Consider the following 22159-nt stretch of genomic DNA (forward strand, 5'->3'; position numbering starts at 1 on the left):
CCAAGCTCCACAGGGACTCTATAAGCACCAGTTTTTGCCTAGAGCTTTGGTTAGAGCTTATTAAGACACCTGGGAACACTAAACCCTAATGAAGCCAACACAAACTTTTATGTACACATTTTTCTGTCCTTTAAATTGTGCATAATATGAAGCAAACACTGCCTTTCTGGTCCAGGCACCGTCGGATACAAGAGTTCGTCTAACATTTCGCCCCTTCTGCTGGTCACTCCTGTGCTGGCAAGTATTCCTAAGGTGAGAGAGGCTGTTTTTCTGTCCTTAGATACGAAATTTCGCCTAATATGGTTATCTGATTTTTTTTCTTACTTGTCACTTTCCTCTTTTGACTAATATTCCTAATCTGGGAGAGGCCTGATATGTTTCTCTGACCGCATATTCAAAGGGTCGTCTAATATCTGACTTATTTTACTGGCTAATGTTCCCAAACTGAGAGAGGCTTGATAACTGATAAGTATCTTTGCTCACAGATGATTCCCTTCGATACGACGCGTTAAGGAGGAAAGTGACGGACATGCTCAAAGTGTTAAGTGGAGGCAGTGGAACGAACTCTTGCCCTTGACTGTATTATATGTACACACTTCCTTTAGCTCAAGTTATGCAAAAAATCAATAAAACACTGCCATTTAGGCTTAACCCTATTCGGTGCAACCCTTGGCGATTTCCCACACTTACGACCCTAGTATCGTGAAAAGAATCTTGAGTAATATTATTGGTTTGACGAAGTGAAAGGAACGCATTCGGAGACGTCGGCGCCGTTGCAAGGCAAGCGGCGCCAAACATATCGTACCGCACCCGCGCGCAATGAAACACACACACATATACACACACACACACACACACACACACACGTTTAACTATTATCAAATTTAAAATTAATGTAAATATCAAATGACCATATATTTTACCATTCACCAACGCTTATCATGTTTGCCATATATCAAAGTTGTAGGCTATATTTTCAGTCTGAGGGCTGCGTATCAATAAACCGTTTACTGTTGTCTCTCTCACACACACACCGTCCATAACATGGAAGTTGATAGCTTACACATCTTCCTCATCATCATCACCACCCTTCCTCCCTCACACTCACCACCTCCCATCTTCCTCACCACCACCTTCCCTCCCTCCATCACTCTAACACTCACCACTATATTCCCTTCTACCCTACTCTCCCTGTCTCACTACCACCGCTCTTTTTCTCACCACCATCTCTCTAACTCATTCGCCACCACTAATACTCTCCCTTTCTTCCTCACCATCATAACTCCTAAACCCACTTTCAGTGGATTTACTACTAGGTAGACTAGTTGAGGGAGAGGTAGCTATTAGTCAAGGAAATCTAATAATGTAAGCGTGTAAATAATTTCTGGTTATAGAGGCAAGTATTTTTTTTTTTTATGCAAGAAAGAAGGAGCCAAAGGGCAGGACCTACAAATTGCTCCTTCCAAGAAAAAAACGACAGCAGAGCCAAATTCAAGATCAGTTCATTTCGAGATGCCTGGACACACTGTGTATGAAAGACTGAAGACTGTAGGCAGTCAGAAAAACAGAGATGGAGACAATTCCAGAGTTGACATGTTGCATACATGAATGACTGGAGCAACGGTTAACTCTTGCATTAGAGAGTTGGACAGAAAAGGGCTGAGTTTGTTGCTAAGACGGGTGCTGCGTGCCTGCCGTGGTGGTGGAGGGATGCAAGCAGACAGTTCAGAGGAGCAGTGACCATTGACGTGGCGATAGAAAAAAGACAATCATGCAACAGTGCGGCGGAGACAGAGGTTGAAGGGAGCCAGTAAGAGGAAAGTCAATGAGACGAAAAGTTTCCGACTCCATCCTGTTGAGAAGAACTGTGTGGGGAGCCTCCCCACACATGACAGCTGTGCTCTGCACAGGAGCGAATAAAACCCGTGTATAAAGTCAACAACTGTGCAGGGCCGTGGGTTAGGGCTTCCTGACTAAAACCTCCCTAAGTGAAGAGTCCAGTGGACTAAAAATGGAAAGTACATAATGATGATGATAATACTACCATAAATTTCTTTCTAATGACTGAATATAATATTTAGGTAAGCGAGTTTCAGCCACACTCAAAAAAAGTGTGTAACCAGGATACGGGACGAGGACCCAACTCGCCATGTATCCCACCAACCACTCTCCCCAACCTCCTCCCTTTAGAAAGTAGTTATTTATTTTTCAAATGTCATTACCACTATATAATAATGAATTTATAGAAGTAAAAGAATATTCTTATTAATTAATTTTACATGTGTGGTGTGAGGACTGTGTTGGTGTGTGAGGACTGTGGTGGTGTGTGAGGATTGTGTTGAGCGAGGACAGTGGTGGTGTGTGAGGACTGTGTTGGTGTGTGAGGACTGTATTGGTGTGTGAGGACTGTGTTGGTGTGTGAGGACTGTATTGGTGTGTGAGGACTGTGGTGGTGTGACGATTGCGTTGGTGAGTGAGGACTGTGTTGGTGAGTGAGGACTGTGGTGGTGTGTGAGGACTGTGGTGGTGTGTGAGGATTGTGCTCGTGTGTGAGGTCTGTGGTGGTTTGTGAGGATTGTGTTGGTGTGTGAAATATAATCTATTCGTGAGAACAAAACAGACTCGACCTTCTCATGGACCCACTTCACGTGTAACTAAGGAGTGAGAAACAGGTGACCTTTATCATACAAATGGATGGCGAGTGAGAAAGGGCCGGGGAGAACAGGAGGTAGATAAGGCAGAAGGCGGTAGATGTACGGGAGATAAATGCTTGAAAAGGCATACATATTGCATAATAATTGCAAAATTCCACATCAACAGCCTTGTGCCTTACCCACCTCCTATTCTGCCTGCCCCTCTGTTGTATAATAAAGGTCTACCTGCTTCTCACTCCTTACAGCTGAAGGAGGTCCTTGAGAAGGCTGAATCTGTTGTCACCAATGTATTATATAGGTATTTCTAAATCTGAGTACTGCAACTTAAATTTGAAGGGCACAGAGAAATATTTAGTTATAACCAATTATTCAAAGGGCACGGTAGCTCTATCTGCTCGTGCTACTCCCCAAGAAGTATTCAGAGCAATGCAATAACAAATATTCAGTTATGAATAGTTATACCCAAAACATCATCAATATACAGTATAAATCAATAGTTATTCAGTGGGGCAGTCAATCCCAAAATACCGACAAATTAGTCAGTAGACTGTCCTTCTGATGTCAGTTTATTAGTAATTTCCCACTGGTCAGTCACTAGCCTATCACTGAGACCTTTGACGGTCAGCCAGTCAGTCTCTCCAGAAGTCAGTCCCTTGATCCTTTGTTAGTAGTCACCACGAGAAAATGCAGCTGCCAGGCAAAGCTCCGTACATGCGGGGTCACCCTTAAATTCTTACGAGTAGAAGTACGTGAAAGGGTACAGCAGGGAAGGAAGGTTGTTGGTACGCTGAAAGCAGTGATGAGAAATGGGGAGGTGAGTATGGAAGTTAAGAAGTCACTGCATGATGGCATTGTGATCCCTACCCTGACGTATGGAAGTGAGGCGTGGACCTTGCAAGAGGGGAACAAGTCAAGAGTGAGAGCAGTGGAAATGAGTTACTTGAGAGGAGCATGTGGAGTGACGTGGAGGGACAGGTTGACGAATGAAGAAGTGAAGGAACGTTGTGGGGTAGATGTGGATGTGGTTGAGAAGATTAGGAGAAATACACTGAGGTGGTTTGGACATGTGGAGAGAATGGAGAATGAGAGACTGACTAAGAGGGTGTATGTAGGTGAGGTGGAGGGAGGGAGAGGGAGGGGTAGACCGAGGATGAGGTGGAGGGATGGAGTTGAGAGGTATATGAGGGAGGGGGGGTGAGTTGGTGGGAGGGTAGTCAAATGGTGGGTGACAGAGTGACTTGGAGGCGTTTTGTCTGTGGCCACTCTTTGCGGGATTAGGGCGTCGGGCTATAGATAGATAGATAGATAGACTGTTAAACAGGAAACGTGCCAGTCTTTGGATTACTGAATCGCTTAGAGCACCCTGTAGCTTCCTGGTTAAACCCTATATCTCTATTAACCGGAGAACAAGCTGTTCCCTGGTTAATGCACAGGCACAGTGTGGATATGAGGGGTTAGGTCCAGAGCTTTGCCTGGCGCTTTCAAGGGAGACAGCAGTCAGTCAGGCCCCAGCTCCTTCTCTCCACTGCGAGACCATGCTTCATTTCAGCTGATCCACCCCCTGCAGCATCGACCCCTGGTAAGTTAAAAAGATCCCGACGGGTGCCAATTAACTAACAGGGCCCTCAGTGACCCACAGCCCGTCACAGGTCGAAAGAGTAGTAACCGTTAACTCGGGGCTATCCATGCCTATGCTCCTAATCTATGTATTTTCCGGCGGTATTTGATCCTACGCACTCGAACATCCTTTTTACTCTACACTTACAACTAATATAAGTAAGCTGGAGGATTCTTATGCTGCAAGATCCTCACCTTCCGTATCTCTATTTACATCTATGATATAAGGATATTTTTAAACAAAAATATAATCCGTATATAACGTAAACTCAGTCATAATCTATACATATTCGCAGACATGCATATTCATTCTTAATTTCCAAAACAAGACTTTCACTGATTGGGGATGTTACTATAGCATTTCATACATACTTTATTTCAATGCTGATCACAGGTGTGCTTGTGACATACTTGACATTGTTTCGTGGACGATTTTACTTTAGGGCGATTCTGAGTGTATCCTGGACCATAAAGAGACTCCAGGCATGAATGACACTTATGCCGCTTGCCTGACCTATTCTCATGTGTTACTTCTGGGACGGCCTCCTCTACATCTCCCTGTCCGAGCATCAGATTCATCTTAGCTATTGTATTCCTGGTCAGACCACAAGCCTGACCTTTTCTTCTTTCAATTTTCGGATTACACAATGCCTTCACTAACTGCCAGCCATAGGAGACTGAAGCAATTTTTCTTGGGTCCTGATTATTATATAACGAATAAATTGTCTGTGAATTTACTCTGGCAGTGTCGACAATGTAGCCAAGGGCATTCACTGTCCATCTTCTAGCTTTAGTGTGTACTGTATGAAAACTTATTCTCTGATCCATAATGTCAGTGCTTCCTCTAGTGAAATCATACAATTTTTTTTTTTTTTTCAAAATCATCATCCTTGGTAATGCCTAATATAGGGGAATCTGTGCTCAGAAGTAACACATTTTTCTTACCTTTGCTTTTGGTGGGTGTTACATAGGATTCAGTGTCATTTCCTCCCCGTGTTTCTTCCAGTAAATTTGGTATGACCTATCTTCCCTTTCTGTGACTGTCTTTATCTCTGGTGGTATGCCTTTCCTAGTAGAATCTATAGTACCTAAGGCTGAGATAACTTGTGTTTGAAGCCACTCCAGTAACTCTATACTGGTGTAAAATCTATCCAGGCTAAAAATCCTACCTCTAAGGTCGACTGAGGCTTGTAACTGACTTACCAGAGCTTTCACTGTTGGGACTGTACCGCGTATGTAGTGTGGTCCTGGCTCTCAAGGTTTACCTGAATATACAGCTGTCCTAAAGGTAAATGGATATCTAACAGCATTAATAGATTTATATAGGAGACCGTAGAGTACGGGTTTGCTCTTATTGTATTGTCTGAACCCTATTTGTGTTCTGCACCCATACAACGTTTCATCAGTGGTCAAGAAGTCACCTGGCTCTAACACTGAGCAACAACACTGAACTGTTCAAAAAGCTCCCTGATTGCTGCAAACCGATCGTGTACCCATCTCTGGTGTCTGGTATTAATGTTGATCGTGCACCCATCTCTGGTGTCTGGTATCAATGTCGATCGTGTACCCATCTCTGGTGTCTGGTATCAATGTTGTTAAAAGTTATGTTGGCATGTAAGAAACCAAATCGTTTTACAGACATGACGGCTCCAAATATTGGGTGACCAAACCCTTCCATGAAGAGACGATTAAAGCAATATTTATTTTGTCCCAACAAGCCTCTTGGATAGAGCAGGCCAAAAAAGCTTTTCAATTCAATGGCATCAGTCATCTTGACGTGTGTTGGTATTTCAGCACTGTCAGTATTAGAAATTTCGGTAATTATGCCTTGTGTTAGCATGGGTTACAATACCATCAATCAGATGTTATAAACAACTCCCATGCCATTATTTCTGTATTAGCTGACCTTGCCTCTCCTAACAAACATCCTTCACTAGGCAATACCTTCTCAACAAGCCTACCTTCTGTATGATTGGTCCATGTTATTGACTTACCGATATCTAATTTTCTCTGGGGTTTCTCTAAAATGCAGGTATATTCCCTGAGCTCGTGTGGCAGGACAAATTCGTCATAATTTTGTTTGTTCAAGCATTGGTCCAAAGTACTGATTAATCTATTTTTCACCAGTGGCTTTCTGTTTCTGAGTGGTACCCACTTTCTTCATTTTGTCATCATTCTGATCATCTTCATCGTCGCCCTCAGTTACTCTATCCAAGGCAAGGTCATCATCATGATCATCATCATCGCCAACTACCTCTTCCAAGTAATCTTCGACTGGGTCGTCAACATAGTCGAAAGTAAAAGCCATGACTACGTCCGTCAGCACATCCACTCCTTTCCCTAATTAATTGCTAACTAACCGTCGTCCGGCACGCCTACACGAGAGCCGCGAGGTTTATGTGTGTGTGTGTGCACATTATAATACACGTGTGTGTATCTGTGTGCACAGTACAGTGCACATGTGTGTATCTGTGTGTGTGTGTGTGTACGAACAACCATTTCATTGGGTATGAGAAGTCATAGAGAAAAAACAATGAATAATACATAGATAATAAAATTAGTGAATGAAATAACTATTTCACTAGGTATGAGGAGTCATAAAGTATGAACAATGAATAATACATAGAAAATAAAGTAGTTTTAATGAAAATAGGAAACGTATCGTACGTCTGGAAGCTGTGTTGATGCCCGTTAGGCTTGCGTAGGCTAAGGTCCCAGATATTCCACTCATCTTCGAGCGTTTTCTTTTTGTTTAGCGCTCTCCACGGGGAAAAATCGTTAATTTTAGAGAAAACGCTCGTTTCAACCCAGTTTTTTCGCTCAGAATCACCATTTGTTGTGTTTCCAGTAATTTAATAAGAAAACAATCGTGAGACCATGCATTGCTTACAAACTAGAGTTTATTGGTAAAAATTAGTTAGGGCGTATCAAAAATGATACGGGCTGCACCGAATAGGGTTAAGCACCTTATTCACAAACTTTCTTGGGCTTAAGCTGTATATAAGAATGCTTGCTTATACTTCCATATACAGCTACCAAAATGTTTACATATCACACTAGAGGGAATATTAATGTGAACTAAATACCACATGAAATGCCTTCTGACATTCCTAAACTGCTATGATAAAAATTTATGAAGATATTTTATAATTACTTACCCAAAATCTTTCCACGTCTCTCGTTCATCCTAGGAGTAAAAATCTTAAGTTAACGAAAACAGTGAAAGTAAGTTAGCTTGCCATCGTGCGCGAGTCGAGCTGGATTCATAGCTTAGAAAGAGTACCGTGGGCTATCCATTACCGTTCTTATCTAAACCACCAGCCATTCTCCCCTTATAACGCTTCTTTATGACCCCAGGCTCACTTATCTCCCCCAATAAATAAGATTCTATGGGAGGCAGGGAGAGCCAATCAGCGCGCGGGGTAGGAGTGCGGCGGCCATGTTTGTTGTTCCGGTGTAAACATTGATCAGCTGACTCGGCCGCCCCAGCTGAGACTAATGGAGGTTTCGGGTACTTAACGACCTTGACATGAGTTCTGCGTGGCGTTGGGGGATTGTGGGTTTGTTTGGCTTGTGATCCGAGACGCGATGGAAGGTAAATAATGAACGCAGCATGTGTGAAGAGGAGATAGGGAATGGGAGGGGTGAAAGGGAGGGACGGAAGAATGGGAGAGGTATATGAGAGACAGGGAGAGAACTGGAGGGGTGAAAGGGAGGGAGAGAAGGAATGGGAAGGGTGAGAGGGAGACAGAGGGAGAGAATGAGGGATAAATGGGAGACTGAGGGAGAGAATGGAAGGGGCGCAGGAAAGACAAGAGAGAGAGAGAGAATAGGTGTGAAGGGAGACGAGAGAGAAGGGATTAAAAAGAGACAGAGGGAGAGAAGAGGAGGGATGAAGAGGAGACGGAGGGAGAGAAAATGAGTGATGAAGGGGAAACAGAGGGAGAGAATATGAGGGGTGAAACGCAGAGAGGAAAAGGAGGAGCGAAGGAGAGGCAGGAGAAAAAAGGTGAGAAGAAGAAAAGTGAGAGACGAAGAAACTGCTATCGTTGTGGAATCAAGAAGGAAGTAAAAAATAAATGTTATGAGTGACAGAAAGATATTTTGAAATTTATTCCAGTTAAGGTCACATATTATTATCCAGGTAAGAGAAACCCTTACTGAAGAAGAGGCTAAAGAATTATGAGCAATCAGTAGAGGAAAAACAGACATGAGGAGGATACAGGAAAACATACAGGTGGACAGAGGAAAGGATGTAAAATGAATAAGGGAAAAACAGAAGACAAATGAATACAGAACACTTAAATTGGATGAAGGAAGAGTGGACGTGGAGAGAATATCAGGGAGAGGAAGTGAGAGGTGAGACAGATGTGGTGAGTAGGGGAAAATGGAGGAGGACATGAGGGAGAAGTGGCTACAACGAGAGTCAAGAGGGAAGGTGAAGAGAGGACCCCAGGAATTTAGAGAGCAGGTTGAGAGAGGAAGAGAAGCGAATAAGAAGAGTGGGGAGAAGGAAGAGATGACGAAAGGGGGAGAGGAAGGAGAAGAGAGGAAGGAGAGAAGACAGGATGGAGGTTGTAGGGAGGAGAGGAGAAATGGAGATAAGAGGAGGAGGAGATTCCATATGCAAATGACCTGACAGTAAAATTTGTAAAGCCTTTCTTGACTAGCACTAGTCGCTACCCTTGTCACGAAGAGGAGAGAGAGAGAGAGAGAGAGAGACTTAACTTAATCTAACTTACCTTATCCAAACCTAATTTAACACAATCACTCACCACACGCTGAGCCTAACACACACAATCATCACCACCACCACACCACAATCAAACACTAACACAACCACACATCATCATACTGAACACTTATCACACACAGTCACACCATCATCACACACCACATTCAAGACCTAACACAATCACCACCACCACACCACAGTCCAGGCCCACCACACTCACCACAGTCACCACAAGCCAGTCCCAGCACCACTGCCCTGAATAAAAGCAGCTACATCATTAAGTAATAAAAGTGCCATAAACCAGAACACAACACGGAAGTAATGGAGCAGCGGTGGGGATGGGGGTAGCAGGGAGAAGCAGGAGAGACTACGAGACAGCAGGAGAGGTGGCAGGTAGTAGGAGATATTATTAGGAGGGTAGTAGTGAGAGAAACAATATTTAGGTGACACTGAGAGAGATGGTAGGTATACAGAGAGAGAATATTAGGAGAGAGGGCAGTATGAGGCAGTGGAAGGAGAAAGAATATTAGGAGACAGAGAGAGAGAGAGAGAGAGAGACAGACAGACAGAGAGAGAGAGACAGAGAGAGAGATTAAGGAGCCTTCTTCTTTATCCAACCCCATTTGAAAAGAGAGAACTGGTGATGATGATGATGATGATAATGATGATGATGATGATGATGATGATGATGATGATGATGATGAAGGAAATATATACGGTACTACCATTTCGAGATATGCGATAAATACAGTGCGGTGTGTAATTATATATATCCTTGAGTTCTGAACCTTGAACAATTTACGTATTTATAGAGACCAAGGCTGTGGTTGCTTAAGAGATGGCCGCGAAGCATTGTGGCATTTTTTGGTCTCTCTCTCTCTCTCTCACACACACACACACACACACACACACACACACACACACACACACACTGGCAGGAAAACAAACAACCGCACACACACACTGACTGCGGAAATGGAAAACCTGGTCGCGAACGTGTTTTCTTTGACTCCCCCTTGTCAAGTGGACGATGAAAAACGAAAACTAGGTGTGCTGTAAAAAAGAATAGATGAAAAAAAAAGAAAAAACGGGAAATAAACTGCTAAAAACGGGGAAAATAAATGCATCAGATAAACAATAAATCCTACAATTATTAAGTGACAAAATTAATATACACAGAAAAACCTGGTATCATGTTAATCAAAAATATCTTCAACAGAGAAATTAAAGATGATAATTACAGAAGAGGAATTATAACTGTATCGAGGTAAATGTACAAATAAAGGCTAACACTTTTTTTTCTTCTCTAATTCAAGGTGAGTGGTTAAAATGATGTATAAATAGCAATTATCATTATCATCATCATCATCATTACCGCCACCATCACCATCATCATCATCATCACCAGCACCACCACCACCACCCCCACGACTACCCCTATCATCATCATCATCATCATCATCCTGTATCACTCCACTCTACCATAAACTAGCGACTGACGCAGCAAATGACGACTGTGCAGCTTTTTACAGTAATGTCCTTCCACTGCAACATTCAAGCAAGGAAACTACAACACACATTACTGTACCCCTTCAATACCATGACCTCTTCTACTAATAATAAAAAAACGAAAAATATAAATAGAAAACTCATTACTACCAAAACAATTCGTTCGGATTAGGACAGCGGCATCGTAGTGAAGGGGTTAATGAAGGCATATCTAACTCCTCCGGCTCGAAAATTGTCCTAAACTGAATAAAATCGTGTGAAAATAATTGAAAATAAAACAGAAAAGACCTCGTACTGAAGGCCTCTTAAAAATTTACCCCAAGATAAAATTCAGAAATATAAGCAGACAATAGAGGGAAAATTTGTGATCAGGAGAAAGAGCGAGGAAATGAGTAAGCAAAAATATACTATCACACACACACACACACACACACACACACACACACACACGGATAATGTAGAGGACGCACTGCACACGCCTAAGAAAAACCACAAGAAACTACTTAATAACTACTGTATTTTTTAGCCACATTTATTTCCACCGTGATAAATCGTAAATGAGAGAGAGAGAGAGAGAGAGAGAGAGAGAGAGAGAGAGAGAGAGAGAGAGAGAGACTACACTAGACCAAAACTTAATCCCACTACAAAAACTCAATACACAGAGACAAGAAATTTAAAGGCAAATAAACAGTATAAAACAGATACACAGGAAAAGAAGGCAATAATAAAAACAATTGGAAAAAAGGCAGAAGAAAAAGGGCCCGTCTGACAAAGGCCAATTTCCACGGCAATAAAAGTCGTGAACTGAGAGTCAAAAGTTCGCTTTCCATTCCACTATTTCTGCCTCGCACTCCCTAACACCTCTGCCTAACCGGTTTATTTTGTGCACATACCTCGTTATTAATCTCTTGTGTTTGGTTTTGCTTGTGTAAGTGGTAAATAAATGTTGAAAGTATAGAAGAGGGCAGGAAGGTGTAGATAGAAAATAAATCGCTAAGGAGAAGTGTTAGGGAGCTTCCTGAACTGGAGAGACTATATACCCATGCCTCTCACAGCTAAGGAATATTTGCCATCAGGAGAAAATAACTAAACTCTTTTACTCTAACTTGGCCTAAAATTACCATCTCTCTATCTTAATTACTGAGCTGCGGCAAGAGATTTGCCCTAGAAAATGATGCTAGTCATGAAGAAGTGCTATGGAAAGGATGCAGAGGTTGAGTATTGTCTGTCAAGAAGCTACGTGGAGTAAACAGCAAAATGACAAAAATCTAGGGCAGGTAAGGTGAAATAACTAGAGGTAAAATATGTGAAATTTAATATCCATGAAATGTTAGTTGGGGGAAGGCAGCGAAATGACAGGGAACAGGGCGACATGGAGGCGATTTGTTTGTGGCCTCCCATACGGGATTAAGACGTCTGGTTAAAGAGAGACAGACAGATAGATGGACAGACATAGATAAATAGACAGATAGATAGATGATTAGGAGTATTAGTCAGCATAGGAGAGGGATTAGCAGAACAGGTGAAATATTAGGCAAACTTCTGTCCACGAATGTACAGTTCCAGACACGAATATCGATCCGTTTCCTCACGATAACTAACGAGAGGGTGAACAACGACTTTCCAAACCCACCAATACGAACCTCAGAGCGCAACCAGCTTTCAGAATATTGCGTTAGAGCTTCACAATTGTTCGTGCAAAAGTAGATCGATACTCTTGTCCACATGTAAACAAGACACTACTGAAGTCTCAAGGAACGAAACTTTACGAAACACGAAAAACGTAAACGAACAATTATGCCACAAGATCACCCCTCTACAGAACGAAAAATAAAGGGCCATGCTTACGCTTTCTGGCTTTATATTCTGAAACAAAAGACGAAAGTTAAGTACTGTGCCTTATGCTGTCTTTCAATACCCATATAATATTTTCTCTTACGTCATTCATTTGCTAGTGAATAAACCTTTGCCACGTCTTTTAAAAGTGAATAACATGCTGTACACTATAAAGAATACCTGTGTTCTTCATCTTCAATAAATAAACCCAAATGTGTGACTACCTCTACACATTTTTCCCCTCTATAAAAGGACCTATAAATATGTTGTCTCTTCTACATGTAACGCAGAGGATCACTTTTGTACAATAAATTAGAACTGTACACACCTCAATAGAAGTACAAGTAATAGACTAAAAGAATTAATGTCCAGCCATGGGTAAAATATCACCCACAAATCTCTGCCATTATTATAAGCCTTCTCCCAAATAATTATCCTCTCAACCAATATTCTTTATGTAAATGATGTAAGAGGGAGTGTATAAATCAATATCCTCTATGTAAATGACGTAAAAGGGAGTGTAAATCAATGTCCTCTATGTAAATGATGTAAAAGGAATTGTAAAAATATCTTCTATGTAAATGAAGTAAGAGGGAGTGTAGAAATCAATATCCTCTATGTAAATGATGTAAAAGGAAGTGTAAATATAAATGTCCTCTACGTAAACGATGTAAGAGGGAGTCCAGAAATCAATATCCTCTGTGTAAATGAAGTAAAAATCAATATCCTCTATGTAAGTGATGTAAGAGGGCGTGTAAATGGCCTAAATCAACACAATCAGGTGTACTCACTCTTCTCCCACTTCTCCCTCAGTGCCGTGAGTGAGGCCATGATTCTGACCCTGTGTGCCTGGTGCCTCACGCCTATGTCCTTGATGGCAGCCTCCTCGTAGTACAGTATATCCTGGAAAGTACGTGGGTTATGGGGAATGGCGTCTACTGGAAAATGCACTACTACTACGAGACTACTGCTGCTACTGCTACTACCACCGCTACTACTACTGCTACTACTACTACTGCTACTACTACTACTGCTATTATTATCATCATCATTATTCTAACTAGCAAAAATATCAAGGAACCATGAGAATATTTTACGCCAACTGACTATGCAACAGAGTCACTACCTATCATCCACAAACAGAGCCTAGGAGGTCACTATTAGATTTACAACCAAACATACCTCGACACTAATCATATTTACAGTTAAATTATATGGAAAATCTGGAAACTTCTTATCAAAATCGAAAAACTGATCACAAGAACTGGGAAACAAAAAAGTACTCTATTAAATCTAAGTACTGGAATAAATATGGAACTCTTTAAATTAAATGGAAATTATGTAACTCTCTACCACTGCTGATTTTTTGTATTACGTTTCACATCTGGTACATAATGCCTCTTAGATTAGTTAGGACAGGTGACTGAGAAAGGTAAACAAGCGAGGATTGGGAGGGCTGAGATGAAGTGAAGTCCTTAGCTGCCACAACATTTGACTCTCTCTCTCTCTCTCTGCCTACCCCACAGCCGTCACACACGTATTTCCTCGTGATTTACAACCCCGTCACGACCAACCACCAGCCAACTATACTCTGTTCACTTCACATTGGTCTAAAACTGCCATTCTTTCATCTTGAGTGCTAATTTATAGCGAGATACTAACACTAGAATATGATGCTAGTCACGAGGAAGTGCTACAGTAATTATGCAGGGCCACAGTGTTGTCCTCCTCTGCAATGAAGCTACGTGAAATTAACTGCAAAAGGATGAAAATTTGGGCCAAGTTGAAGTGAAAGGAGTATAGTCACAGGGAGAGAAAAATCGGACGTAGGGTCGTAATTTCAGTGGCTTTGGGGGATTTCGCAACATTTTTTCCTTGGCAACTTATTCTGCTCATTATTCCTCAATATCCTCTTATATATTATTGATGAAACCATGCTGATATATAACACACACACACACACACACACACACACACACACACACACACACACACTATCCTCCCCTCCAACTCACCTCCACTCCGTCAAAGCGAGAGAAGGCGGGTATGTATTCTGTAAGGTCAAGTGTGGTGAGCCAGGTTCTGATGTCCAGGTGAGGATGTCGGGGAAGCAGTGACATCCTACGAGACCGACGCCGTAGACTTGACACCAGACTACCCCCTGGAAAGAAAAGAAAGAAAAAAAATAAAGATATGGGTAAAGATAATCATATACGTAAAGATTATTAGCTGGAAATATTGTAGTTATTAACAGTCTAATTGTTATTGCAGACTCCCTAGGTGGTGTGTGGTTGACAAAGAAATCACACTATCATCTGCTGTCTCTCTCTCTCTCTCTCTCTCTCTCTCTCTCTCTCTCTCTCTCTCTCTCGCCACCCACAGACACACAGTCCCCCACACACCGCCTTTCTAATCAAACAGCGAGGCCCGGTCCGCTCAAACACCCCTGAGTAAACACTGCCAACTTGAATCCCTCTCCTCCATGCCCCAAACACTGATCCCCCATCCCTATTACTCCCCCACCCTCCTACTATCCCCTACCAATACTCTCACTCTGTTATTCCCTACCCTCCTATCATCCCTCATCTCAACCCTTCTTGTTCCCCCTATCCTCCTGCTATCTCCCCACCTCGTCAACACCCCCTCAGTGACCTCCCCCATTCTACCAACACCTTCCTACTCTGGCTACCCCATCATACTAACGCTCCTCTCTCATCCCTCTTCCATATTATAACTCCCCCATCCTTCCCTACTATACCATGGCCCGATATATGTATATATATATACAGTACTAAATATATTATACACACACACACACACACACACACACACACACACACACACACAAATATTCCAGAAAGTACAGACACAGCGAAAACACACACTAAGACCACTGAAAAACACAACTACTGATACAAGATGACATAATAGTTTCTGTGTACAATCGGAAGCAACAATCCTCCCCCCCCTCCCCCGTTCACATCCACCCTCTTGCACCCCCAGCCAGTGAATGGAAACTTTGCTCTGAGGTGAATCAATGTAAGTTTCAGGCCAAAAGTGGAACAGGAGACTTCGTAACCCCTTCTCTTCAGCGATTTCTTTAGCAAACTGCATCTTGACATTCTTTTTTAACTTTGACACAATTTGCATCAGTAACACGCAAGACGATACTGAGGGACAACATAAATCGCCAAGGAAGATGGGTTACGGGATTCCCAATGTGAGGTGATGAGGGAGACAGTGAAAGGTGACAGACACAGGTAGGGAGGTAGCATATAAACTGCGAGTGTTCCTTGATGCAGAACTCTAATTTACTAACACTAATAAGAAAAAAGGAAGAGACAGGACTGCAGGAATGAAAGTCGTCGCCCAATATTTACGGAGCTAATGGAAGAGATGTTTTGATATTGCTGCGTCGTGACTTGTCCAGATGGAATAATTACACACACATTAAAAAAAAAAGAAAGAAAGTTACTGGCGTGATAGCTAGAGAGGGTCCAAGTCGGGTCAAAAATGTTGCACCTCCCAATAAACAGCTTTTCCAAATGTATTTATAATCTGTCTATCTACCTGCCTACCTACCTAGCTACCTCTCTATCTATCTATCTATCTACCTGTCTATCTATCTATTTATATTCTTTCACTAATGCGACAGGCTTCATATAATTATTTCTAAAGACTATGTAGGTACCAAACTCAAGAAAAAATTAGTAGATAAAAATAGTGGGTAAGGAACAAGTTGCCGCCTCGAGAGAGAGAGAGAGAGAGAGAGAGAGAGAGAGAGAGAAGAAACACGATACATAATACAAAGAAGTACAGGACCTACAAGTGTGTCTACAAAATAAATGTGCAGAAAGGGAAAGTGTACGTGAGAGAAAGGCAGTAATGACAGGCTGTGAGAGAGAGAGAGAGAGAGAGAGAGAGAGAGTGTGTGTGTGTGTGTGTGTGTGTGTGTGTGTGTGTGTGTGTGTGTGTGTGTGTGTGTGTGTGTGTGTGTGTGTGTGTGTGTGTGTGTGTGTGTGTGTGTGTGTGTGTGTGTGTGTGTGTGTGTGGTGTAGCCTGGAGGGGAGAAGGTGCACACAGGAAGTTACTGAAGGGTGACCAGCTGGGTACTGCCACACACACACACACACACACACACACACAAACACAGTATCTACTCAGTAAACAACATTGTCTGTCTGTCTGTCTCTCTCTCTCTCTCTCTCTCTCTCTCTCTCTCTCTCTCTCTCTCCCTCTCTCTCTCCCTCTCTCACTGCTATTCTTTTTGTCACCCCATCTTATCAACAACACTTAACGTCCAGCCTAAAACGTCTAAGGAGAAGATAGACGAGTATTCTTAGGCCTTGGCGAGGTAGGCTAGACTCCTGATCAACCCTTTCCCTGAGGCCATTGCGTTTGGGTATTTTCAAAGGTCAAATACTATCAAAGGTTCTAAATACTATCTAAAGTAACCCTGTTCTAGGCAGTCAAGGGGAAGGTAAGCGTCCCCAGGTGGGTCAGGTGCATGGAGTCGTGTCACCTGGTCAGCTAAGAGTGTCATGTGTGTGTCATCTGGAGAGGAGCAACAGGTCAAGTCTCCATCCTCTCTGACTCTAACTATCTCTAAGGCAGGACCACTTCAACCTACTCCCTCTGCGTTGTAATACTCGGCTACTTCATGAATACTTTTACTGCTGTTTCTTACACTACCCCTCACCTCCCTTCACCCCGACACGCCCCGATGCCACTCCAGCTCCCATTCACTCCTGCTCCACTCCACAACCCCACCCACTCATTCTCCACCCCTTATCTCTTCATCCCTACCCCTCCAGTCCCCCAACACACCACCACAACCCTACACATCCATTTTTATCTAATATCAGTACCTCACACATTCACTCAAACTTCCATCTAATCACCAAATCCCCACCCATACATTCTCACCCTCCCATACATACACCAGCACAACCCAACCCACCCATTTACATACACACACACACACACACACACACACACACACACACACACACACACACACACACTCTGCTCCCCAAACTTACCCCTCCCCTAATCTCCAATCAGTTCTGCTCCCTACACACAACCTCTTTCTCTTTTCACCCTCACCCACACACCCACCCTCATCTTCACCCTCACCCCCACCTGAGCCCCCAACCTCCACGGATGAGAGAGCGGGTCAGACAAGAGCAGGTGTGTAATTAAGAGGAATTCCTTTCATTTCGTTATCTTTTATTTTCTCGGCTAATGAACCCCCGGAGAAAGTAATTGGATATTTTCGACTCTCTCTCTCTCTCTCTCTCTCTCTCTCTCTCTCTCTCTCTCTCTCTCCAGGTAAGCATCAATTACCTGTCCACGCTACTAGTCTCGGTAATGAGCTCCTAATGAGGTTACTGCCAGCTCTTACCTCTCACCTTGCCTCCCCTTCTCTCTCTCTCTCTCTCTCTCTCTCCCTCCCTCTCTCTCCCTCTCTCTACTGATTTCCCCTCTATTTAATGGCGCCCTCGCCGACTCCCATTTTATGCTGTATAATGGAATTTAATTTGATTCCCTTTATCATTAATAGGTATGTGTGTGTGTGTGTGTGTGTGTGTGTGTGTGTGTGTGTGTGTGTGTGTTTATATATATGTTGTTTATCCTCCTGTCAGTGTGTTTACCTATCTGCGTGCCTGTGTTTACCTCGGAGTATAAGTGAATCTTGGTTTTGTATGAAAGTAACAAATTTCATATGTAAAAAAAAAAGGGGCAGGAAAAAAAGAAGGAACCCAAGGCTGAGGGCGCACAAAAAAATTCCCTTCACAAGAAAATTTAATGTAAAAAAAAAAAAGAGAGAGCCAATTTGAAGTGTATCTCCATATCAACTTGTTTGTCTAATTCTCTCTCTCTCTCTCTCTCTCTCTCTGCCTATCCCCTGAAAAAAAGATGGAAGCCTGCAGGGAATAGGGCATTTTAAGCCTGTAGTCCATCGGGTTTACGTCCTGATGAGCCACAACAACAACAATAGCACCACCACCACCACCACCACCACCACCACCACCACTACCACAACCACCACCACCACCACCACCACCAACAAGCTGCTTATCAGTCAGTTATATCTATCAGTCATATTACACTCGTTCTTATGTCAGCTATCTGTTTATCAGATCATTTACCTAATCTATCCATTTTTTTATCTATGTCAGTCTCCTTATCTTTATCATTACATTATCTGTTTATTTGGTTTATCTCTTTGTTTACGTTGTTTATCCACCTGTTATATTTATTTATGTATTCATTTTTTCGTCTCAATTACTGCGGACACTTCTATCGATCCACCCCACTGCGATAAATAAAGGAAGAGTGAACGATAACTTTTGAAACATAATAATACGGTCTTCGGAACTCAGTATATTTTTCAGAATGATGGGTTTGAGTTTCATAATCATTCGTCTTAAAAGTGAGGCAATATTCCTGTCCTCAACTGTACCTCTCACCGTCCACGGCCACTCATCTCTGTCTACCTGTAATTACCTGTGTGTCCACCTTCTCGCCCTCACGCCCGTCCATTTCTCCTCGTTAACTCTCTCTCTCTCTCTCTCTCTCTCTCTCTCTCTCTCTCTCTCTCTCTCTCTCTCTCTCTCTCTCTCTCTCTCTCTCTCTCTCTCTTATCATCAAGGCCAGTCTGTGTGATCTGTGTAAATCATTGTACCTTTCTCCTCATTATCAAGCCACCAGGTAAGCTTACAAGAAAATCACATCAGAGACACGACGCTAAAAATAATTCCACGTCGTAAAACCCTTAAAACACACACACACACACACACACACACACACACACACACACACACACACACACACACACCTCCCTCCACACACACAAACTAAATACTATCAGAAAACGAAGAAAAAAAATTAGACACGCTACTTCGCGATCTTCATTGTAACTTTCTAAGACGCTGGGTGCAAAGAAATAACGCCCTTCATCCTATACTCCCTAAAGGCTATATTTTGGGTTAGATGAGGTTGGTGGCCAGTGACAGCGCAACCATCGGGGCGTGAAGACTACGGGTCGGGGCTGGGATCACTATACCACCTATACCAACGTTGGTTTTAATGAATTCCGTGGTTTGGGCGGCTCGGAGAAAGGCTGGTATGAGAGGGGAGGGGGTAGAAGGGATGGTGTGTGTGAAGGGAGGGAGTATGGGATGGTATGCGAGATGGGAGGAGGTAGAAGGGATGGTGTGTGTGTGAAGGGAGGGAGTATGGGATGGTGTGTGTGAAGGGAGAGGGTATGGGATGGTATGAGAGAGGGGAGGGGGTAGAAGGGATGGTGTGTGTGAAGGGAGGGAGTATGGAATGGTATGAGAGATGGGAGGGGGTAGAAGGGATGGTGTGTGTGAGGGGAGGGAGTATGGGATGGTGTGTGTGAAGGGAGAGGCTATGGGATGGTATGAGAGAGGAGAGGAGAGATGGAATGATATGGGAGAGGGGCGGGGGGTTGAAGAGAAGGTATTAGACAGAGGAGGGAAGGGGGGCTGAAGGGATGGTATTAGAACGGGAGGGGAGAGGGGGTAGGCGTGAAAAAAGGGGGCAGAAACGGGGTCACCAGTGATCTCTGTAGAAGAAGGTGGAGGGGGTGGAAGGAGGAGATGGGTAGCAGGGGAAGGGGAAGGAGGGGGAGGAATAGAAAAAAGAGGAGCACAAAGAAAGAGCAAAGTTTGAAGGAAAGGGAAAGAGTAGAAAAGAGGGAGGGAGGGAAGTGACAGAAACGAGAGGGAAAGACCGTAGCAGGGGGGAACGTACAGGAAGGGTTGGGGTAGCAACGAACGGGTGGAGGCGGGAAGACTAATAGGAAGTGTAAAGACTCAATGAATTTTGTGATTCGAGAAAAAGACTGGTCTGTTTCTATCTCATCACTACGAAGGGTTTTCATAATTCTGAAAAATACTTAGGCACAAGCAAGAAGATCAAGAAAAAGGCGTCCATACCACAGGTGCGGAACATGTGCAGATCAAAATAACCTTCTTCTTCTGTATTATCATGACTGGCCAAACTGTGGAGAAAATTGTGTTGGTGTTCTGTTCTCACCTATCGGGAATGTTTTTGGCGTTTGTCGGCTGTATGTGGCTCGTTGGGGGAAAAAGTCTGACATCACTGGAAGGCAGTTTTATGCCAACTTCCAGAATTCTATGACATACCGCAACTGAATTAATAGCTCCAAAGACAACAAACTTCTGGCGCTTATTAAACAGGGAACTTTTACCAAGGCACCAAAATTCCGCTGAGGTATAGTGTTCTGGCTTCCTTTACTAGCTTGACGCGCGAACGTGTGTGTGTAAAACAATACACGAATAAAACGAAACAATCACATCCAACCACGAAAGCTAAAAACACGAAAAATCAGAGAAAGTGACCAGTTCTTAAAAACACCGAGTGAAGGGAACCGTGAAACAGAGACAAGGAAAAGAGAGAAAGCAAAGAAGGAGCGCCACACAGCACAAAGGGGCAGAGAAAGTCCTGGTTTGGTAATGGCGACCCGGGAATTTCTCGGTCCGATGCGAATTCGGTCCAGATAATATGAAGAGAAGAAAGTGTGTGTGTGTGTGTGTGTGTGTGTGTGTGTGTGTGTGTGTGTGTGTGTGTGTGTGTGTGTGTGTGTGTGTGTGTGTGTGTGAGAGAGAGAGAGAGAGAGAGAGAGAGAGAGAAGGGGGGGAAGAAATGGGAGGAGGTGGGATTATGGATGAGGGAGTGATAGTGGGGGAGAAGCAAGGGTGGGGATGGGAGGCAGAGGAAGGGGAAGGGAGGAAGGAGAAAGGGAGGAGGGAGTGGCAGAGGGAGGAAGCAGGGGAGGGGAAAGAGGAGGAGGAGGGGGAAGGGTAGGGGAAGGGAAGGGCGGAGTGGATAGGGAGAAGAAGAGAGATGGGATTTGGAAAAGAGAGGAGGAAGGGAAGCGAAGAGATGAAGGAAGGAGATATGGAAGAAGGACAAGGGAGGGAAGATAGGGGAGGAGGAAGGGGAGGAGGAGGAGAAAGGAGAGTGAGGGGGGAGGGGGAGAAGAGGGGGGAGGGAGGCTGTCAGGGGCTAGAATGATTGTGTCTCTAGGGTGGAACCTTTTGTCATTATCTCTGTACAAGTCTCTCGCTGCCTCTCTTTCTCCCCTTATCTCTCAGTATATCGCCCTGTTTTGGTCTCTCTCTCTCTCTCTCTCTCTCTCTCTCACACACACACACACACCATGAGAAAGAGAGAGAGAGGGGGGGGGGCTGCACAGGTACATGAAAGCTCTGGTAATTAATTTGATATATAGGGAGGAAGGTAACTATACAAAATGATGGGTAATTAGGAAAGTACAGTACACTGGTAGATAGGTAGGTAGGTAGGTAGGTAGGTAGGTAGGTAAGTAGGTAGGTAGGAAGGTAGGTATGTAGGTAGGTGAGACAGAGAGGCAAGGTGGGTGCAAAGGTATGATGTGTTGGTTCTCACGTAATTCACAGGTAGTCTTTGTGGTGCCCTGAGAAACACTGATATTGGTGACTATTGTTGTCCCATCTTCCTGCCTCCTCCTTCCCTTCCTTCCCTCTTCCCTCCTTCCTTCCTCCTCCTGTACATCCTTCCTCCATGCCTCTTTCTCCTTGCTTTCATCCTTCCCTTCCCTTCTTTCTTTCTTCTCTCTCCCCCCTTCTCTATTTTTTTTAATCCTATTTCCCTTTGATTTCGTCTTTCATTTCCATCCTCCTTCCTTGCTACTCCACTCCTCTACATCCTTCATCCCAGCCTCCTCCTACCCTCGTCTTTCCTTTCCTGCCTCCACCTTCTTTCTATTCCTTCC

At 43.5% G+C, this 22159-nt stretch overlaps 1 protein-coding gene across 1 annotated transcript in view; it reads right to left on the bottom strand.

Moving 5' to 3' along the window:
- LOC145397735 (breast cancer anti-estrogen resistance protein 3 homolog) overlaps positions 1-13206 on the bottom strand; it is a 92941-nt gene extending 79735 nt beyond the window's left edge. Inside the window, exon 1 of the mRNA XM_080270751.1 lies at positions 13143-13206. Coding sequence (XP_080126877.1) covers positions 13143-13182 — 40 coding nt within the window. The 5' untranslated portion in view covers positions 13183-13206. The remainder of the gene's footprint in view (positions 1-13142) is intronic.
- Between the last annotated feature and the right edge of the window lie 8953 nt (positions 13207-22159).

This window comes from Coenobita brevimanus, chromosome 43 (genome assembly GCF_032717465.1).
Source record: "Coenobita brevimanus isolate Jiangsu-jjx chromosome 43, ASM3271746v2, whole genome shotgun sequence".
In the NCBI taxonomy this organism is placed as follows: Eukaryota; Metazoa; Arthropoda; class Malacostraca; order Decapoda; family Coenobitidae; genus Coenobita; species Coenobita brevimanus.